This window comes from Dermacentor variabilis, chromosome 1 (assembly GCF_050947875.1).
Source record: "Dermacentor variabilis isolate Ectoservices chromosome 1, ASM5094787v1, whole genome shotgun sequence".
Classification (NCBI taxonomy): Eukaryota; Metazoa; Arthropoda; class Arachnida; order Ixodida; family Ixodidae; genus Dermacentor; species Dermacentor variabilis.
In genome coordinates, this window is record NC_134568.1 from 250,586,648 (window position 1) to 250,608,158 (window position 21,511).

At 45.5% G+C, this 21,511-nt stretch overlaps 1 protein-coding gene across 1 annotated transcript in view; it reads left to right on the top strand.

The window, feature by feature from the left end:
- The first annotated feature begins 9,597 nt into the window (after positions 1-9,597).
- LOC142573262 (uncharacterized) overlaps positions 9,598-21,511 on the top strand; it is a 31,284-nt gene continuing 19,370 nt past the window's right edge. Inside the window, exons 1-4 of the mRNA XM_075682875.1 lie at positions 9,598-9,940; positions 11,383-11,506; positions 12,677-12,819; positions 18,037-18,223. Coding sequence (XP_075538990.1) covers positions 9,736-9,940; positions 11,383-11,506; positions 12,677-12,819; positions 18,037-18,223 — 659 coding nt within the window. The 5' untranslated portion in view covers positions 9,598-9,735. The remainder of the gene's footprint in view (positions 9,941-11,382; positions 11,507-12,676; positions 12,820-18,036; positions 18,224-21,511) is intronic.

Below are 21,511 nucleotides of genomic sequence, written 5' to 3' on the forward strand. Positions count from 1 at the left end.
GACTACATGGCTATGTAATGCGCATGTCGAATGTGAAAATCGCTGATAACCGCACCATTTGATGAATATTTCCATAGCTTACTATATATATAGAATTTTATGTGCTAAATGATATGTTTCCACTGCTTCTGTTAAATCGAGCCGCGTAATATTTTCTATGTAATGTACGCACACAAACACAGGTGCACACACATCAAATGTAAAAAGTAAGGCTTCCCCGAACATGCTATGCCTGATATATACTAGAATTTGAAATAGTCAGTACGAACATGCCAGCGCCCAGGCCCAATGAGAAAACACCAAATAGTAATAATAATTCATTCAAGCGTTTTACTGTTTTAAACGGGCCCTAAACGACATCCAATATTTTTTTAAATAATTTCAAGTGAACACGCGCATATAGTTCAGAACGACGCCACGATCAACGATGCCAAACGCTGCAGGCTACGCGCCGCGGGCGCGCCACAAAATCGAAAAAACAATCCCGCGCCCATCTCCGCGCCTTTCCGGTACAACAGGCGCTCGTCGTAACGTCCCCAGGGTGCATCTGGTGATGTCACCAGGAGCAGACGTTGTCGATTGCTCGAACAAGAACCGAGGACTTTCGGTTAGTCTGCTAGCAGGTATGCGCGCTCTCTGCTTTTCCTCGTCGTGATGCTCGCTTGTGCGCACATGCGAATTGGTAACTGCGGTCCGCACCGCAAGTGCCAAATCGCTCGCGTTCCAACACAGTCGTGCTCAGCGGTCTGATTAGCTGCGCGAACAGAGTCCGGCAATGTTTTACGATGGCTAGAATGCATCAGTGTGCAGTGCTTAGCTGCAAGAGTGCCGACTGGAAAAACAAAGAGACACGACACCGGCTGCCTCGTGATGACGCCCTAGCTGCGCAATGCTTGGCTTGAGCGCATTGGAGCTGTTTCAGTGAGCTAACCTAGAAACGTTGTAATGAACGCATATTTTGTTCACTTGTGTAACCCTCCTTCTATTTGCATGCCGAGCTCCCGGAAAGCATAGTACGCCGCCTTGAGGACACCAGGACTCAGACATATGCTGGGGAAATATGGGTGCCGCCTAATGCAGTCATAATTTCCTTTAGCAACGACCTCTGTTCTTTAGTCATTTCAAGTGAACACGCGCATATAGTTCAGAACGACGCCACGATCAACGATGCCAAACGCTGCAGGCTACGCGCCGCGGACGCGCCACAAAATCGAAAAAACAATCTCGCGCCCATCTCCGCGCCTTTCCGGTACAACAAGCGCTCGTCGTAACGTCCCCAGGGTGCATCTGGTGATGTCACCAGGAGCAGACGTTGTCGATTGCTCGAACAAGCAGCAAACTTTCGCCTCGGTATTTGTACTTGCCACACATAGACCGCACGCGCACCTGCATTGATCATAACATTATCGCGGTACGGGCTAACAGCCCGTGGGCGAAAACAACGGAGCTTACCGACCCATATCGTCGCCACGATCTGGGGAAGGCGGCGACGGGGGCTGTTCAACTCCAGCGGACGTGCTTCGGCATGGCATATCACCGTATACGGGTCCATTATATTGGCGTGCCTTTCTAGACGTGCGCGCAAAACGGGGTCCACAGCGGCACGCTTGTAAGTAGTACGGGCCGGCGCGGCAGCAACAGAGGGTAGCTGAGGGGCGCGGAGTCGCGATAACCGGAAGTGGACAGTGTTTAGAAAAGCGCGTTGGCGATGACGTATGCCACGTGACACTTGGAGGAGTACTCGGCGAGGAGGAGACCAACCGACGAACGGAGAGTAGCGAAGGGAAGAGCGAAACGAACGAGGGCCGCGTTTCGATCATCAAACGCGTATAACTCCGCCATTACGGCACCATTTCCGAAAATTCTCGCGGCTACGTGTTCGTTGCAGGCTTGTGCTCAACTGCAACACCACAACTAAATTTCGACCACTGGGGGTTTTGGGGCCCTTTAACGATTCAGGAAAAGACCTATGGGTGACAGCCTAGTGGAGGGCAATTAATTTTGACCACATGGCCTTCGTTATGTAGCACAGCACGCGGGCCCCTTTTGATTGCACCTCTATCGCAATGCCGTGGCGGCGGCCGGTAATTGTATTTATTTATTTATTTTACTACCCTAAAGGCCCCGCAAGGCATTACGTAGGGGGGGGGGGGGGACAATTCACACATGATATGTCAACACAATAAAAACGACTGAAGACAACAATCAAGCACAGATTTGGGTAAAAGATACCGCTTGTACAAAAAAAGGAAAGAAAACTAGAAGAAGTTAGGGTGAGAGTACAGGGTACAATTCACATGTGCTATACATGGCACGCTTCAACACGGTACACGCGGCAGGTGGGTGTTGGAAAAATGCGCATATATATATATATATATATATATATATATATATATATATATATATATATATATATATATATATATATATATATATATATAACAGGCCAGGCAAAATGTGGCAGCTGAACATTTTATACATCTAAAAATGTCCGCAGGGCACACTGGAAGGCAGACGGGTCAGTGATTGTTACAATATCTCGGGGTAGGGCGTTCCCTTCAGTCATTGATGACACAAAAGGGGAATTTTGGAATATTTTGGTCCTAGAAAATATGGGAGACACTTTGTATACATGGTCATCGCGGTTGGAGAGATAATGGGTGGGCAAGATGGGAGCAGATGAAAAAGATGAACCACAATAGTAAAGGGAGTGCAAAAAGACAGACGGAAATATTTCCGTCATGTGCCAAGATTCGGAATATTAAGGGTCTGCTTTAACGCAGACACACTTTGGTATGGAGAGTAGGAGCGCAAAATAAAGCGGGCAGCCTCATTTTCAATTGATTCGATGCAATCAGAAAGGTTAGCTGTGTGAGGGTTCCAAATAATTGAGGCGCAATCCAGGGTTGCTCTGATAAGGGAAATGTATGCACGAAGTCTTGTGTCACTATTTGCAAGGTACAGACGGCGCTTTAAAAAGCCAAGTTTTTTTAGCGTCTTATTAGTAATATGCTCAACATGCATGGCCCAGCTTAAATCAGAAGTAAGAATAACGCCCAGGTATTTAAAAGAAGAGGTTCGTTCGAGTATGCAATTGCGTAGAATGTATACGTTGGACGGAAAGCTTAACGTGGAAGAAAATGTCATGACCTTAGTTTTATCTGCATTAATTTGTATCTTCCATACACAACACCACTCAGCGAATTTGGTCAAATCTTTTTGTAATGTGGCATCTTCAACAGGGGTGGTTATCTTTCTATAAATTACACAATCATCGGCAAACAGCCGCATTGGTGAAGTTAGATTCATAGCTATGCCATTATTATATATAAGGAATAATAACGGGCCTAACACTGACCTTTGAGGCAACCCTGACCTAATGCGGCAGAAAGTAGATTGGTTCTTATTAATAGTTAATGGTCGAGAGCGACCAGATAGGAAGTCGTTAATCCACTGGGTAGTTTTTTCATCTAACTTAAGGCTGTTTATTTTCATGATTAGCCGTTTGTGGGGAACACGATCGAAGGCTTTAGAGAGGTCACTAAATAATGCGTCAGTATAAAGCAAATTGTGCAAAGAGGGATGTAGGCCAGTGGTTAGTTCGAACAACTGCGTTTGGCAAGACCGTTCGTATCTGAAGCCATGCTGATTTTTTAATAACAAATTATTTGCATTAAGATGACCCATAGTGTGGGTGTAATAATGTGCTCAAGGAGTTCACAACAAACTGATGTCAGTGAAATCGGGCGGTCATTGCTTGGACATGAGGGCTCGCCAGATTTAAATATGGGTATGATATGGCCAGACTTCCAGATTGTTGGAAAATTAAACACAGTAATAACGATGATACGTGGGAAGTTAGTTTTAGTAGTTTTGAGCAGATGCCGTCCGGTCCAGGACTGGAGCTAAGTGGGAGCCTGTCAATAGCCCGTGATACACCTGCTGCAGTAACGGGGATGGGCTCGCTTGGGTGAGTTATCGTAGAAAGATAACTCACGGCCTCGTGCTCAGCAGCAAAACAGAATGGTCACTAAGTCACCACGGTGGTTCACTCCCTCGGTAAACAGCTGTTATGGGTGCTGTTTTCAAGTAAGTTCAACAAGTGATTTGGAGCAGCTAGTTTACTCCAGTAAGAAGTCATCGAGTTCGAGCGGTCGCTGTACGAGTGATAATATTTATTTTAATTCATTTTGTGCAAGACATATGCCGTGCAAATTTCCATCCATAAGGTAAAAAGTTAATTCTGCGGTTTTACGTGCCGAAACCAAGATAGGACTATGAGGCACGCCGTAGTGGATTAATTTTGACCACCTGCGATTCTTTAACGTGAACCCAATGCACGGTACACGAGCGTTTTTGTATTTCGCTCCCATCAAAAAGCGGGCGCGTCGCGGTCGGGATTCGATACCGCGCCCTAGAGCTTAGCAGCGCAACGCCACAGTCACTGTGGTGCCGCGGCGGGTCCAACCATAAATGTGCCGAACTACTTGAGAAAAGCGTATCGTCACGCTTGCCCTCTTGGCAAAAGTGTACATTGTGATCTTTCTTTAATTCGCCGACGATTACGATACTCCTTAATGCGAATTTTGAGCGCAGCTGTTACGGTGTTTCGAATTCCCAATATATTGTGGCAAAGAATTTCATACTGAACTACAGTGTCCTCTCGGCGGTCGTGCTGAGCCTCTGCTCAGGCAGCTTATTTAGCAGCAGCGGCACACGAAGCATTTCCACAGGTTGCGTCCTCATTGTACAGAAAGAAAGCGTGAACACATGAAGGCGTCTTCTCTAGAGCGCTTTCTCTAGCGGCCGCTGCGCAGGCGAAGTGGAGCATGCGCAGTGGGTCCGAAGGCCACGCCAGCGATTTGCTTTCATATATGGCATCGGCGGACGCGCTTGCCGCATGCCTAGTCGCCCCCGTTGAGCACGTCTCGTGCAGCACTCCGCTTTCCTCCTCACCCGTTCGCCATACTCTCCTCCTCCGCTTCCCTCCTCATGCTTCCACTGCGCCCTCCTACACCGCTTTCCTCCTCGCGCTCTCTTCGCTATCGCCATCTTTCATCACCCGCTGCATTTCGCGTTCGCGTTCGCTATTTCATCCTTCGCCGTGCTCGTTCGCTCGGTTACGCCGAGGGATACCGACGTCGACACTCAGGAACAGGCAAGAGCTGCGCTCTAAAACGTACGTGAGAACGATGCATTTATTATCTGTGGAACTGTATTACACAAACTAGTGGATATAAATCCAAGGGACAGAGGAAACTGAAATCTACGTATGCGTACAGAGCGTGTTATTTACTACTGTAGGCTAAGTCAGACACCTGAGATACAACATAGACGGTGGCATATTCTGCAGAAACCTCAGTATTTCCAGTAGCAATTGCCGCAGCGGCAGCCGATTTAGGTCCACTGCCGTACGAAGTAGGGGTGGAATTGGTACACAGTGTCTTGGAGCACTCCTGGGAACAGGTAAATTGCAGTTTTGTAGCTGGCTGGGAGCAGTTAAAATACCGTTTCAGAAGATGTAGAAGCGGCATATCAGACTTTATTTTACATTAGAGGAGCATGTATCATATCTTAACACGTTGAACCTGATAAAACTGTCACAAAAAGAGGCTCGATCGCCTTGGAGCATTTTATTACATATGGAACACTGGTGCGCTAGACTTGAGCACGCAGAAATACTATTGCACATTTCTTCACTGTAAAAGTGCGTTCAAAATGGTAAAAAATATCGCACTTCACTGGCCCGTACCACAAAGGTTGGCAAAACATCAGTCGACGAACACACGGATGTCGCGTTAGCGCTTTTGACAGACCTGTCTTGGCCTCCTCGAGCAAGATGTTGCCCCTCTTCACTTTGCCCATGTTTTTGTTTTTAGAGCGCACCTCATTCCTGCGGGGAGACCGAGCAAATGAGCACAGCAATGGATGAAAGAGCGGACGCGGAGCGCAGCGGGGGATGAAAGACGCGAAGAGGAAAGCAGAGGAAGAGGGTATGACGAAAGCTTGAGAAGAAAAACGTAGCGCGGCGACGATGGCTACGAGATCGCGCCAGAGTAGCGCGCGTCGTCTGGGAGGTGTGTGCGGCGGCTGTGAATCGCGCCCACGTATCACCCACGTGTTGCTTCTCACGATCTCCAGATTGGCTAGGCAATCGCTCCACACTTTGCTCCGTTTGCAACGTACCGCATGAGACAGATGATACGCCCCAGCCAATAGATCACGAAATGAAAACAAGTATATAACTGCACTCAAATTTCGCTTTAGAGAGTATCCTAATCCTAGGTGGATTTTATTGAGACTACTGGTTATCAGTTCTTGGGCATTGCTTAGAAGGAATTGGAGGGAAGATATATTGGCAAGCAAGAGGGACTTCTCCTCAATGGGAGAGGTGCGTTTGTCCCTGCTTTGCGTCTCAGCCTCACGTCTTCGTTTTACGGCTCTCAGACACCCCTGTTCACGCTCCACACACTCCGTGTAATGTTCATGTGCACTGCGCAGACAGTTTAGCAGGGGCCTTCGCAGTTCCACTTCCATTTTATGGGCCGTATAAACTTATAAACACAGGCATAGTAACTAAATTAGCAAGCATGCTGTTAAGCGCGCACACGCAAACGTGAACACATTCACTCGATAACCGCGTAAACTCGCTATGAGAATGCTGGAGTGAGGAAGCTCGGCAGCAACAGCGAGCGAATTGCACCTTCGTGCTGCTTCCAGCATCAACGCGAACAAAGCCGCGAAAACAGCGCAAGGCGGACTCTGTCCCCGTTGCAGATGGCTTTTGAAAAAAAGCGGCACGGGCGCGCGCGCGCGGCCGGGCCTTACGTAGCAGCCGTCGGAGTAGAACATGCCCTCCCAACTCCCTGCCTTCCCTCCGGAATGGTGCGCAAGACGGAAGACAGCGCGCTTCCCATGGCGCTTCCTCTCCGCTCTCTACCCTTGCGGGCGCGAGAATGAGCCGCCACGGCCGGCTCACCTTCTCACGCTTTAACTTGCACATACAGCGTACTGCGCGCGGCGACGATTTTATTGCCCTTGGACTTTACACAGTATTAATAAACGCTTTTCGTGCGACTGCACACTGCGGAAGTATATTACCCCGTTACTTGCAGACGGCTGTGCTTTCTTCGCTCGTCTTACGTCTCTAGGAACATGCAGTATTCAGTCTTCAAGGACGTACTTATAGCACAACCCCCTTTTATTATGAATTATGGTTGACTCTGAATAAGAGTGTCATTGTTGCATAATTTTATTGCACAGCCGTGCAGACTTCATTGGGAACAATGCAAGGCGATAATGTGATCATTTGTGCAGTTTTTAGTGAGGTCAACGGACATATGAATAAAACGGACATTGTTGCGGTTTTTAAGTTTGTTGGCGACCTTTTAGTTGCTTTAAATGCTCACGCATCTGGTTTTAATTCACTTGCTTTAAAGGCAATGACGATGTTTTCCAAGTGCCTTGAACTTTTAGAGTTGACACATTAAGTTTCTCTTGAAGGCTTCATAAAATTTTTAGATTCAGGGCTGCATTTTTTCAGCGTACCTCCTGGGGTATGAACCGAGGGGCCATAAAACTGTTTTCTTTTGGATCCGCCCATTCTAAATTGGCGAAACGCGCAGTTATTTCGTCTTGTTTTGGCAACACTCTAGAAAAATCTTGTGAGCATCGGGTGGAAGGCAACCTGCTAGGGCAGGCTAAACGATTTGTCGTGGCTGGCTATCGTGCTCCGTTACTGACATCGGTCGCGGAAGGTTTGCTGAAGCGGTGCATAGTGAGAATACGGAATGAAACGTTACGTCTTGAAAAGCCAAAAAAAAATGTAGTAGTCGTGTCCTACTTGCATCATATTTCTCATAACCTTCAAAAAGATAGGTAACAGAGCATGCATCAAGGTGGTTTTCTCTGCTCCTAAGCGCCTGCAAAGTCATTGCGAGCGCGTAAACAAGGAATAAAAAGTTGTGGTGGTCGCTTGTTCTACGCAGCAGCGCAGATGGTTTATTGAGTGCACAGACAATCTAGATTATTCTGTTCCCGTGTCATGTGGTAAAGCACACATAGGTCAAACCGGCAGGTGCCTAAATAAAAGATTAAAGGAACACTATTATAACGTGAACTCAGTCACTTCCGGGCAGATGGGAATACACAAATGCCGAAATCGTGGATGCGTACCACATTCTTACAGTACGACAGTGCTTACGGCTGCTCTGAGCAGATGACTAGATTAATAGTCGAAGCGGCAAATATAGTTGAAATGGATGGCGCATGTGTAAACATGGCGTCCCTGGCGTCGACAGAAAAAAAAAAAGAGAACGTTTCTTGGTGTGCTTGTTCAGTTGAATAAGCAGTTCTGATTAAGCTGCCAGCACGATCTCGTGATTGTTGCCTCTGTTTCTTAATTTTTGTGTGTCATGTGTATGCTATACATTTCATGCGAAAATAAAGGTAGTTGTAAGTCAGCGCGTGTGCGTGTCGCCTTCTCATCTCTTCCTCGTCAGTTTGCGCTGTTATTAGTTCACTATGGATCCCAATTTTCCTTCCTACCTAAAAGAGGGCATGTGTCAATATTGTGCTTACGAAAGTCAGAGCACAGTAGGTATAAGAAAAATGTCGACTTCGACTTGCTTTACCACCACAAGGACGCAAACACCACTTGCAGATGGCCAGAAAAACGTTTCTTCCCGCAACGAAAGACATTTATTCCCGTTAAACATTACTAAAAGTAGTCAGTTTAGCTGGAAAACAGCCAAATTGCCTCTCTTTTTCGCTATGGTCCCATAATTAAAAGCAAGCTCAAATGTTGCGATTTAACATGATTGCTGGTAGAGCAGAAAGCGCTAGAGGGGTTCCGGAAAGGTGCAGTACTGTGCAAGGGGACTACTTCGAAAGGTGACAATTTTGTATCACTTTAATTCGACGTGCTTTGAGTGAAGTACATAATGCCTCGCCGTACGCTTGCCGGTTCTCACGTCCCACGCGTGAAACAGAAGGCTGCATTGCATGCGTATAGTGAGCAAGGAAAGTCCATGCCGGCTGCCTCGTAATCTCTCTTTCCTCCTTGACATTTTTTCCAAGAATTCTTAAAATTAATTCATAACTTTTATTTCATTTATTTCAGAAGTTCGCTTCTCACCAGTGGCAAAAAAAAAAAAAGATAACGAGCAGATGTCGATATAAGGTGCTCATACCAGGCCGCTAGCGCAACCTCATACAGCGCTTCGTCTTCTTCTGTGCCTTGTTTCGGTGGCATTTAGAATGGTGACATATTATTATTGTTGTCACCACCACTGTTGACGTTTTCGTTGAGAGCAGCAGGTAGGCCGGGTTGCCCAAGGCATAAAGGTCCTAGCCGTGCGAATTTATCACGACAAACGTAAACCTCCGCCCGTATTTGCCGCAACAGTCAGAAAATCGCAGTCTGCAAATAGTAAGCAGATTCCCGCACTTTCACACAGTTTCAGTTGCGATCCCGAAGCAAGGTATATTTTGGCACCTGGCTAGACTTGTTTATTTCATTACTGAGATGTTACGCACTGTCCCGAAAACACGCAAGCGGCGCTGCTTTTGAGCGCCAGGTTGTCGCGCGCCGAGGTGCCGCCATCATCATCACGAAGAGCAATCAGCGCGCCCCAGCGAGCTCGCAGGGCAGCACCGCGCGTGAGGGCCAGCTCGTGCCGTGGAATCCCCTGGCCGCAGTTGTGAGCGCCCGAACTGCTGCGCCTAACTTGCACCATGCTAGCTGGTCTCCGCCGCAGCGGGCTCGTCCTGCTGCTTCTTGCGAGTCTAGCTACCGGCCGCAGGTTCGCCCGCTCCGAGACTGACGATGATGACGAGGAGGAACAGCCGTGGATGAGCGACCCCGGTGAGATGCGTCGCCACCGTGACCCCAAGCCGGCGCCGGAGACAAGTGGTCCTTCGGGCTACAGCTACGATGATCGTAAGTGCCTAAACCCAGTTTGAGTACGGCCAGCACCTCTACCAGCCTATCTTGGCTGTCGTAGTCGTGCGCGCGAGATCTACGCCCAGCCGGCGGTACGGCTGACCACCAATGACCCTGCTCCCTCCACCAGTAACGCACCCCCCCCCCCCCCTTCAGAAAAAAAGGCTTTCCAGCAGATCATGTCATATCACACTCCCTCCACCATTAAGCCACCCCACCCCCCAACTTCTGAAGAAAAAAAAAGCGATCCACAGAGCAATGTCTGGCGTTAATACTCTAATGTGCTGTAGAGCCCTGACTCTGTTGTAGCCATAGACCGAATATTTTCTTGATGGTCATATAAGAATTTTCATTACGGCAGCAATTTGCTTGCAACTGGTGGATTCTAGTTCACATCGCCCGCCGCGGCGGCTCAGTGGCTCTGGCGTTGTACTGATAAGCACGAGGTCGCAGGTTCGATTCCATGACGCGATGGCCGTGATTGATGGGGCTAAATGCAAAAACACTGGTGTACTCAGATTTAGGGGCACGTTAAAGCCCTAGGTGGCCAAAATGATTCGCAGCCCTCTATCACAGCGTCCCGCATAACCAAATGAGTAGTTTTCCAGGGCATTAAACCACATAATTTAAATCGCATAGGATTGCACAGGAGCTGCCAGGTACTGCTGAGGCAGTTACCTGGATACACGTCATGAGCAACCATTCTGTGGCAGGTGTTCTTTTTTTTCGGAGATGGTTTGTTAGAATCTCGCAAATTTGCTTTCCTTCAGATGCCAAAGAAAAACGAAATTTGTGGCTGCATTGAACCTGTGGTAAATATTTTGTTACACAATAGCAAACGATGCAGCTAGGTAGACAGAACTCACCGCGTTATAGTAACCACGTTACGGTGCCCGTCACCATAACCCTTGACTAGTCCAACAAGAAGTACTCCAAACTTTGACTGACGTAGAACTGAGGTGAAACAGCGCAAAAAAAGACGAGGACACAAGGAAACAAATACCACAGACAAGCGCTGACTGCCAACTGGAAGTTTATTTGAAATTCACCGGACATTTATACCTTCTTCAGCATAGGCATGCGCACATCAGTCGCAAAAACATCTGCAAATCAACATTTTAATCTTTCTTATCTGCAAATCAACATTTTAATCTTTCTTCCAAAAATGTGATTTCTTTTCCCGACAAGGCAAGAGAGGGAGTGCTTACACATTTATCGCCTTCCTTTTTTATATGAAAGGCCTCTACTATTTCCCTTTCCTTCTTACTTTCAAATAAACTTCCAGTTGGCAGTCAGCGCTTGTCTGTGGTATTTGTTTCCTTGTGTCCTCGTCTTTTTTCGCGCTGTTTCACCTCAGTTCAAAGTATGAACCAACTAGCCCTCATCAAGATCTTACTAATGCAAATTTGACTGACGCTTTCTCTTTGCGATCACTGCAGAAGAGCAAACACCACCAAGGGCCGAATGCGAGGTGGACAGCTTCAGGAGGGGGCAGTCCGAGTGCGACCGCATCTTGCGGATGAATCTGCCTCACCACTACGGCAGTCACGATTATGTTTGCTAGTGAGTCTCGCCACTTTGTCTTGCTCCTTCGCTCGTTGTCTCCAGCTGAGAAGTCGAGTACGCGAGCCACTTGAGACATGACCATTCATTCACGACCATAAAAATATGTGCACGAAAAAAAAATTACGCACTGTGTAATTGTAAGCACGCCTCGCTTATAACACTATAGGCAAATGCCAGCGGATATATCACAGGCGTCGAGGTGCCTATTATCGTCAGACTACTGTCCACCAGTGAGGGTTTGTCTGTTTCTTTATACAAGTTCTACCCCACCGCTTTTGTTTACTTGTTTATTCTGTCGCGAGAAAGATGTCATAACGCTTCCTCATTGGCCCTTTGACGTCAGGCGTGTAAAGTCGCAGTAAATCGCCTTAGCCCGATTTTGAAGGGCTCTCGAACGTAGTACAAACAAAGAAGTTTAAAAAGAAAATCAAGCTCTGGAAATTGGCAATAACGCCCGTTCGCACGTTATTTTTTGTTGCAGTAATAGAACACCATGCGTAAAAATAGTGCCATTTAATGAAACACAAAAGCAGTTCCAGCTAAGTGAGAGCTTTAGGCTTTGTCTTTTTACTGGTCAGATATATGTAAAACAAAGAAATATACTACGGTTTAGGGACGCGCTGAATAGATTTGGATAGTGTTACATATAATGGAAACTAAACAGATTTCGCAGGTCATTATATATATCGTTGCTAACTTAAAGAGGAAGATTTCGTATTAATCCTTACGGGCATTGTTACCTCAGTAATGTCAATTTTGGAGAAGTCACATGCCCAAATGGCGGTGTGTATCGGCGGTGTGTGGCGGTGTGTACTCAAATGCAACATGTGAAATCTGTCCTCTTTAAATTCCGTGTTTCGTACAGTTTGCTGGATTGCAATATCCATTTTGAAAGCTCCAAAACTCCGCACCGATCATGGCGGGGTCTCATAGTCATGAACTTAGTGTTCGTGGCATTAGAATAGGATGCCTTCATTAAATCAAACATAATTGAAACTGTTTGAGTGCTTGCCAGCTGACAAACCTTCTGAGCTGTACGCTTTTCTAATCTCTCTTAACGGATGCTGTTATCTTGTCCTCAAGAGTCGGGGGCAACGATGTCGTACACATTTAGAGCGATCAATAGTCACGATGGTGAGTTATATTTTATACTTTTCGCTTCCTTAGCGCCCTGCGCAAGTACAAGATGTGCGTCGCCAGTGTGATGATCCAGTCGAGCTGCTACGAAAGGACATTCATATCTCAAGAGCTTCACAAGATTCGTGGCATCATACAGGGCTACAGTGTTGACTGCTTCAATATAACTAAAGGTAAGACTGCTGTCTTACCTGTCATCCCGTCGCACTTTCCATGAATGCACACGAACTCGCCCAGTTCGCCATTTTGTTCACTGCTGTAGGTACGAACATTTACATACCTCACATGGTGGGTGCATCCATTGCCCCGTGGAGAAAGGGTTTGGTAGAAGGGGCAATGAAACGGCAGCAGCTTCGTGCACCAGTCAGTCAAAAGTTTCTACCAGGGACTTGACACACAGAACATTTGGTTTCTAACGTCTCTTAGAAACTATTATATTATTATTATTATTATTATTATTATTATTATTATTCTTATTATTCTTATTATTATTATTATTATTATTATTATTATTATTATTATTATTATTATTATTATTATTATTATTATTATTATTATTATTATTATTATTATTATTATTATAGGCCAACTTATCCCAGATGTCGCGGGCGCCTTCACCCTACACTTCGGGTCTGTGTACGGTGAAGGGTACAGTGACGGAGTTAGTGAGCTTTCCAATAGCCCTTCCCGGCATTCAAGTATATCGGACTCGGAGGAACTTGTCTTTAAGAGCATCCAACGCTTAAAGCAGCCTTTTTCGTGTGGTCCTGATGACATTCCACCTACTTTGATTAAGACGTATGGTTCCTTGCTTGTTCCAGTGATTACTTGTATTTTTAGTTCTGCTTTAAAGACGAACACATTCCCAAAGGCTTGGAAAAATAGCGCAGGTCGTTCCCATCTTTAAAAAAAAATTGTGGAGTATTACGTGCCAAAAGTTCCCGTCTTTAAGTCACTGGTAAAGACAGCTGAGAGTAACTACAGGCCTATATCTCTCCTATGCACAGCATCTAAATTATTCGAGTCATCTCTGCACTCAATAATTTCATCCTCTATTAAACATGCTATCATTCCTCAGCAGCATGGATTCATATTAGGACGCTCCACAACTACCAACCTCGTTAGCTTCATGATACATGCCTCTCAAGCAATGTATAAGAAAGGACAGCTGTATGTCATTTATTTTGACCTCAGTAAGGCGTTTGATATCGTATGCCACAATATACTCCTTCAAAAGTTGACATAACTTGTCTGCACCACTCTGCCATAGCGCTGATAAGACGCTACCTACGCGACCGGCACTGCTACGTTAGCGCAAATGGTCAGTCGTCATAACTTTATGCGGTTACAAGTGCAGTTCCTCAAGGGCCTGTCCTGGCTCCTCTTTTTTTTTCGCTGGCTATTAACGACGTTCCGGCCGTCATTCAAAACTCCTCAATTTTGTTATATGCTGACGACGCGAAACTTTTCAAAGCGGTAAGATATGTTAATGATTGCGCCGCTCTTCAGAAGGACATTACAAATTTTGCGTCATGGTGCGCTGAAAACAAGCTGGTCATAAATGGATCAAAAAAGAAAGTCGTAAGCTTCACGCGGAAGACTAGCATGACTTCATTTCCCTATAGCGTTAAAGATGTTCTCCAGCAAAGAGCTCAGGGAACGAAGGACCTTGGAGTGTACAACGATAGCTCTCCGAGTTTCTCGCCCCACGCTCAACAGACGAGGCAGCGTGCACTTTGAACGCTCGGTACAGTATGTCGGGAGACGAGAGACTTCAAACAACCTGGGCCATTTGTAACTTTATATGAGAGCGTATGCCTACCATTTCTTGTGTACGCCTCCGTGGTTTGGGGCGGCACTTGCAAGTCAAATTGTGAACTTGTCGAAAATGTGCAAAAAAAAAAATTCACATCTATATTTAAACATCGATTCTGTCAAAAGCCTTCCATATCCATAGAGCTAACACAGCCACTCATGTCACCTACCCTCACCTGTAGACGCAACAAATCGGATGTTCTTTTTCTTCACAAATTAATGCGTGGAAAAATCTGCTGCTCGCACTTGCTTTCTAATGTGCGCTTTTACATTCCGCAGAAAGGCACGACGAAACAGCGCGCTTTTCAGCCTTCACATTTTTGTGACCCTCTACCTAGAGTGGAGGCGACAGGTAACGCCTATTCAGAGTGCCTGGATATTATCATGCCTAATTTTAATATTTTCCTGAAAGGAGTTGCAGAGGAACTTCAATAACTGAACATAAACTCTCATATCCGTTGTTTGTTCCGTCATTCTGTAATCCTTCTTGTGTTATTATTTCTTTTATTATTTGTGGTACATGTTGTGCTCTGGTAAAATCTGTATTTGCGAAATTATTCTTCTTTTTTTTATGTGTGCTCGCATGTGTATTATTATTATTATTATTATTATTATTATTTGTCGTCAATTTTCATCAGTAACAGTTCTTACGATCGATTCCAGCATACGAAAGGTGGGGCAAATTTTGATGCAGAATTTTCTGCTACAAGTCGAGCTCATCTTTTGTGCACCAGGTCGAAATAAAAGAAACCGCTCCTCCAGTAGGCTATTCACGTTGGCTCTTATTTTTTGCGAGTACGGCAATCTAAAAGGAACGATTATGTAAAACTCGCGAAATCCGAGTAAGTGATCCAAGTCTCTGGGGTCATTCACGTGCGTTTCGTACTACATTTTGCTACACAGTTCTGGCTCTTCTTTGGCAAACGGGGCTACTGCTTCCTAGAAAAACGAGACGGGACTGAATGTGATATGACGCGTGGATCACTGAAACCAGACGAAGATTGAAGAATACGCTAATGGTACCAACGTAGTCGTTTTCCGACAGAAAGCCGGGAAAACAGATGCCACATGCAACCGAAACCCAATTCGGTACAACTGCGCTAACAGGGCCTAAAAAGCACAAAATAGTTGCTCGACTGACGGGCCATCCGACACCACTACGGAAACTGGCACATCGCTTATGTTTTCGCCTGCCGAGTTTTGCTCGTACAGTGTCACGTGACTAAAGCGCAGCATTCCCAACCACGTTCGGCTTTGTCGCTTATCCAGCTGGTTCCGGTTTTGAGCACTCGGAAGTAAGCAAGGCTGTAGGCATTTGTGTTGGTACAAGTCGCCAGTTGTTATTTTTAATATTTTAATCCGCTATCTGCAAGGGATGCGTAAAGCTTTGGTCGTGCGAACAGCGATGCACTATGTTGAAGTCAAGAAGGTGATCTACGGAGGGCTATGCGGCCCGCAGTAGCGGAAACATTCTGCTTGACCTTATTTAAGACCGCAAGTTTAAGGCGGGAGGCTAGTATAAAGAAAGATAAAAATTACAGTGAAACGAAAAGACTCCCCAAAAACTACATTCATGTTACAATTCAACGAACAGATTGTCACTTAGCGCGTTGCACTTACTTATATTGATCGTGGAAAGAACAAAAACTCATCTGAGCGAATATTCACAAAAATGTTTTATGCTAGAATTGTTCGTAAGAGAATATTTCAGCCAATCCTGACTCTATACATATCATTAGCCAAGGCGACCGTTCAGTGGCAAAGGGCACTTACGAATGAAACGCATTGTGAATTCGGACTTTGTTCCGACGAATGCTGCATGTTGACAGAAAATGTGGGCGAAGTTGTCTTACGTATTGACTGTTATAAGGATCTAATGCGAAGACATTCATTAGAACCTTTCTCGTACATGTCGCTAGAAAACTTTCCCTATATTGAGAAGTAAAAGAAATTGTAGTCTAATTCTTTTCTGAGCTCTTGAAGCGACTCTAAGCTACTGCTTTTTATTACTTTCGTTCCCGAGTCCAACACGAAATATTTATCAAAATCAAACGTGTATGCTTTCTAGCAGAGTCATTGAATAGCTTTAATGTCACCATATGGTAATACTAGGCACGCACGTTCAAGTTTAGGCCTAAATAATGAACAGTCGATAAGTTTGATGCTACAAGGAATATGATTTAGCTTATGCCTTAAGATGCACAATTTCTGAAAGATGTGTAAGAGGCATATGTCTGAAAGAGAATCGTCCTTTTAGTTCTTCTTTCAAGTAATGGGCAGATCTTTCTTTTTCAGCATTAATAAATATGCTTTACTGGTTACCTCTTCTCAGTCGTAAATAAAACGTTAATCAGGCAGTGTCATTTTGGTCATCACCTTCCTAGAGGTTTTATCCCCAAACAAAATTTTATTTTTGGCGAAAGCTCTAAAAACATCCGGAAATAGATAAAAGAAAAAGCGTGGGATCCAGTGCATTAGCTTGTGGGACTTTAGCTGTCATTTTCAGATAGCCAGAGCCAGTTCTTGTTGCCCATGATGCTGGACACCATGTACAATTCAAAAATTATTGGCTTGATTAATTTTTATTAGGTAACCTGAAAAGTATATTTGTGTATAAGAGGCCACTGCAGCGAAGTCATTTCAGCCTCTGATACACCTTTTGTGGGGAACCTTGAACTCTTGTACGTATTGTGTATTCATGTTGGATTATGGCTACGTTTGTTGCAATTTCGTGCCTTATTTGGAGTTGTTCTTATATTTAAGCACTCGTTTATTTTCTAGAAGCTGCTGGATGAAAAATTGCTGCAGCATTACATATTACAGACTGTCGTATTGTATTGTACTGTTCACGAACCTCCGTTTGCTGCTCACTGATGTGGTAGCCAAGTTGCCACAAGCTGTCCTAAACACTTTTTTTTTTCATGGCCACCTGCAACACTCATTTGCAGCCATTTACTGGGAATAAGTTTAAATGCACATTCAAGTCGACAGCCCACTTATATATGCTGATTATTAGCTATTATGCTCACGTAGTTCGTTTGTTACTCATGTGCAATCCCGTTTACCGCAAATGTGTATAGTGTAGTTAAGCTAAGGCGCTGGTTACAGCTCCAGTACATCATAAACAGCTCATAAAAATAAGAAGTGTTACTGCGCGGATGACTTTTGCATGAGCCCGACCGACAACGCACCGAAAAGCGTCGAACGAGTGATAATGGGTGCTTCCAATTAAAGATAACATAAATGATTTGTGGAAGTTATGTTCTGGTCGTGCACATTCACCAATTACGATGCCTTTTCGATGTTGTGTGCGTTCTTTTTTTATAATAACATTAATGCTTGTAGACTAGAAGCTGCACTGATGTGGACACAGCGTAGTTGGGCGTCAGTACTACACTGGTTCACAGCGTAACACGTGCTGATAAAACCGGGAAAGGGCTCAACGTAGCTTGACCTGGCACCCCGTGCGCGAATTTCGAAGTACTGGCGACATATTTGTACACAAGGTGTTATTTATTTTAGCACAGTCACACGACGCGTCAAACGTCTGAAACGCGTTCACGTTTGCGGCGCAGAAACGAACAGGCGAGGCTTGAAAGTCCGGCGCCTCCGCTTCCGCATGGCGAAGGTGAAGCTTTCGGCGGAGTGCAGCCCGGCAACAGCGTGGGCCGTGGAGCTCACATGCACAAAGGACTTCGAGTCTGACATGAAGGCCCTCGGTCAATTGAACGAGCCGTCCAAGGCAATCAAAAAGTCTTGCAGGTAAGGAGTTTGTTTGCGAAGTGCTAACTCAGTCGAGCGCGTCTGTCATTACGTGCCGTACAAACACAATGTCGCCTAATGACATAGGCGAAACTGTGTCTTCCTTTCTATCAGTGTGTGCGTGTGCGTGTGCGTGCGTGTACGTGTGTGTGTGTGTGTGTGTGTGTGTGTGTGTGTGTGTGTGTGTGCGTGTGCGTGTGCGTGTGCGTGTGCGTGTGCGTGTGTGTGTGTGTGTGTGTGTGTGTGTGTGTGTGTGTGTGTGTGTGTGTGCGTGCGTGTGTGTGTGTGTGTGTGTGTGTGTACATGCATGAGAAGTCCCATACAGAAATGAAAATGCAACCAAACAGACTAGCGGCGTTAGAAAAATGCTATACCGTACTACAGCTGAACGATGAATGTTAGTGCACGGCTTTCTTTTTTTTTTCCACGCGCTTCTTGTTGAATAAACTAAAAAGACCCGACTACTGCCACGACAGGTTGGAATGGCCGTCACTATCACAGTTGCTGTATGTCTGACAAGTTTAATGCCCCAGAAAAAATTTTGCCTCCTGTATTAACGTTCTTTTATTGCTGTAATGTCCTACCATGTGCCTTTCCCAGTTATTAATGCAATGCTTGCGAAGAGACACCCAGGGGACCTCCGCCCCAAGACCTTTGTTCGTAAGTCAGTTTGTACGCTAGAATCATTCACAAGAACATCCGCCGGTCGATGGAACATTTCTTATGAACTAAGACCGGTTAGAACTGTTCGTAACACAAACCCCAGCCATTCATAATGTTCGACATAGCAAACGCGGCCGTCCAATAGCATGGAGCATGCTTTGATGAACGGAAAGCTTTGTGAATTCGTCCGCAGATCCTTTAGTCAGCGCTGATAGGCAGCTTGCCCAATTTGGCTGTCTGAGGACAAATTCACTAAGCGTCTTCGTTAGCTATCCGCATTGCTAACAATATGTTCGCTCTCACAATTGGCCGGAACAGGTTTTATTACAAGCACTCTAGCGCAGGGTGTTGTAATTACGAGCACTGTTGTTTTGTAACTTGCCATTCTCCGGCCTACTAGATAGCTAAGCCGGAGGCACTCGCGACGTTTCGCCAAATATTGCATGCAATCTGTTCACCCAGCGAATCATGCATTAAATTTGAATGCACTGTAGATATGGTTTTAGCGAAACTTAACGTCTTCGTCCAGCTCCAAAAATAGCGGTAAAATGTAATCCTCTGTATATATAGGCCAAGTAAATTGCAGTGTAATCAACTCGTATTTCAGTTTCTTGCTTCCAGACCTGTACAATACCCAGAGGAGTCAGGATACCTCCATTAGAAACAGTAATGAACAGGATACAGGAACTCCTCCTATAACTAGCGATGATCGAGGTCAGAAGGGCCTTGCAAGACATGAAACGAGGAAGCGCGGCAGGAGAAGATGGAATAACAGTCGATTTAATCAAAGATTGAGGAGACATAATGCTTGGAAAACTGCCGGTTCTTTATACGAAGAGTCTATCGACTGCAAGGGTCCCAGAAAGCTGGAAGAATGCAAGCGTTATACTAATCCACAAAAAGGGAGACGTTAAAGAATTGAAAAATTATAGGCCCACTAGCTTACTCCCCGTGTTATACAAAATATTTACCAAAATAATCTTTAATAGAATAAAGGCAACACTGGACTTGAGTCAACCAAGGGAACAGGCTGGCTTTAGGAAGGGATACTGTACGATGGATCACATGCATGTCACTAATCAGGTTATCGAGAAATCCGCAGAGTGCACTAAGCCTCTCTATATGGCTTTCATAGATTACGAAAACGCATTTGATTCAGTAGAGATACCAGCAGTCATAGAGGCATTACGTAATCAAGGAGTACGGAAGGCTTGCGTAGTTACCTTGGAAAATATCTACAGAGGTTCTACAGCTACCTTAATTCTACACAGGAAAAGCAGGAAGATACCTATTAAGAAAGGGGTCAGACAGGGAGACACAATCTCTCCAATGCTATTCATTGCGTGCTTGGAAGAAGTATTCAAGCTATTAAACGGGGAAGTAAGGATCGACGGCTAATATCTCAGCAACTTCGATTTGCCGATGACATTGTTCTATTCAGCAACAGTGCAGACGAGTTACAACAAATGATTGAGGACCTTAACAGAGAGAGTGTAAGAATAGGGTTGAAGATTAATATGCAGAAGACAAAGATAATGATGAATAGCCGGGCAAAGGAACAAGAGTTCAGGATAGCCAGCAGCCTCTAGAGTCTGTGAATGAATACGTTTACCTAGGTCAATTAATCACAGGGAACCTTGATCATGAGAAGGAAAGTCACAGAAGAATAAAAATTGGTTGGATCGCATATGGTAGACATTTTCAGCTCCTGACTGGAAGCTTACCATTATAGTTGAAAAGGAAGGTGTCCAATCAGTGAATTTTACCAGTGCTGACATATGGCGCAGAAACTTGGAGACTGACAAAGATGCTTGAGAACAAGTTAAGGACCGGGCAAATAGCGATAGAACGATAATTGCTAGGCATAACGTTAAGAGACAGAAAGAGAGCGGTTTGCATCAGACAGCAAACGGGTATAGACGATATTGTAATTGACATCAAGAGAAAAAAATGGAGCAGGGCAGGTCATGTAATGCGCCGGTTAGATAACCGATGGACCATTAGGGTTACAGAGTGGGTACCAAGAGAAGGGAAACGCAATCGAGGAAGACAGAAGACTAGGTGGAGCGATGAAATTAGGAAATTCGCGAGCGCTACTTGGAATCGGTTGGCGCAGGACAGGGGTAATCGGAGATCGCAGGGAGAGGCCTTTGTCCTGCAGTAGACATAAAACAGGCTGACGACGACGACGACGACGACGACGACGATGATGAAGATGTGGCCTATACCGTACCATTATTTTCAACAGCGGCTAATTCGCACGACGACAGGCAGGTACATATACCTGAAACACCAGCCGCGTTTACACGAATGCTACAGTGGCCTGTCGCAATTCCTAATGCATCCAGGTAATGCTATGCGACAGCGTTCACACGTGGCCCTTCCATTTCGTCAGAAACAAGCGGAACCTGTTTCCGGCGAGTGCGTTTCGCCGATGAGTCGAGTAGTGCGTGTGCTGTCAGCTGTCACGATTTTCTTTACTCCCTCCATGCGACACGCAGGCGTGTTTGCATGCACCGGGTGAGTCGACTTACCCGGCTCGATCTACCCTATCCTGGCACGTTAATGCGATTCGCCTTCCTAGCCCATTACCCCCGTAGACATGGATGCGAGGCTCCGGCAATG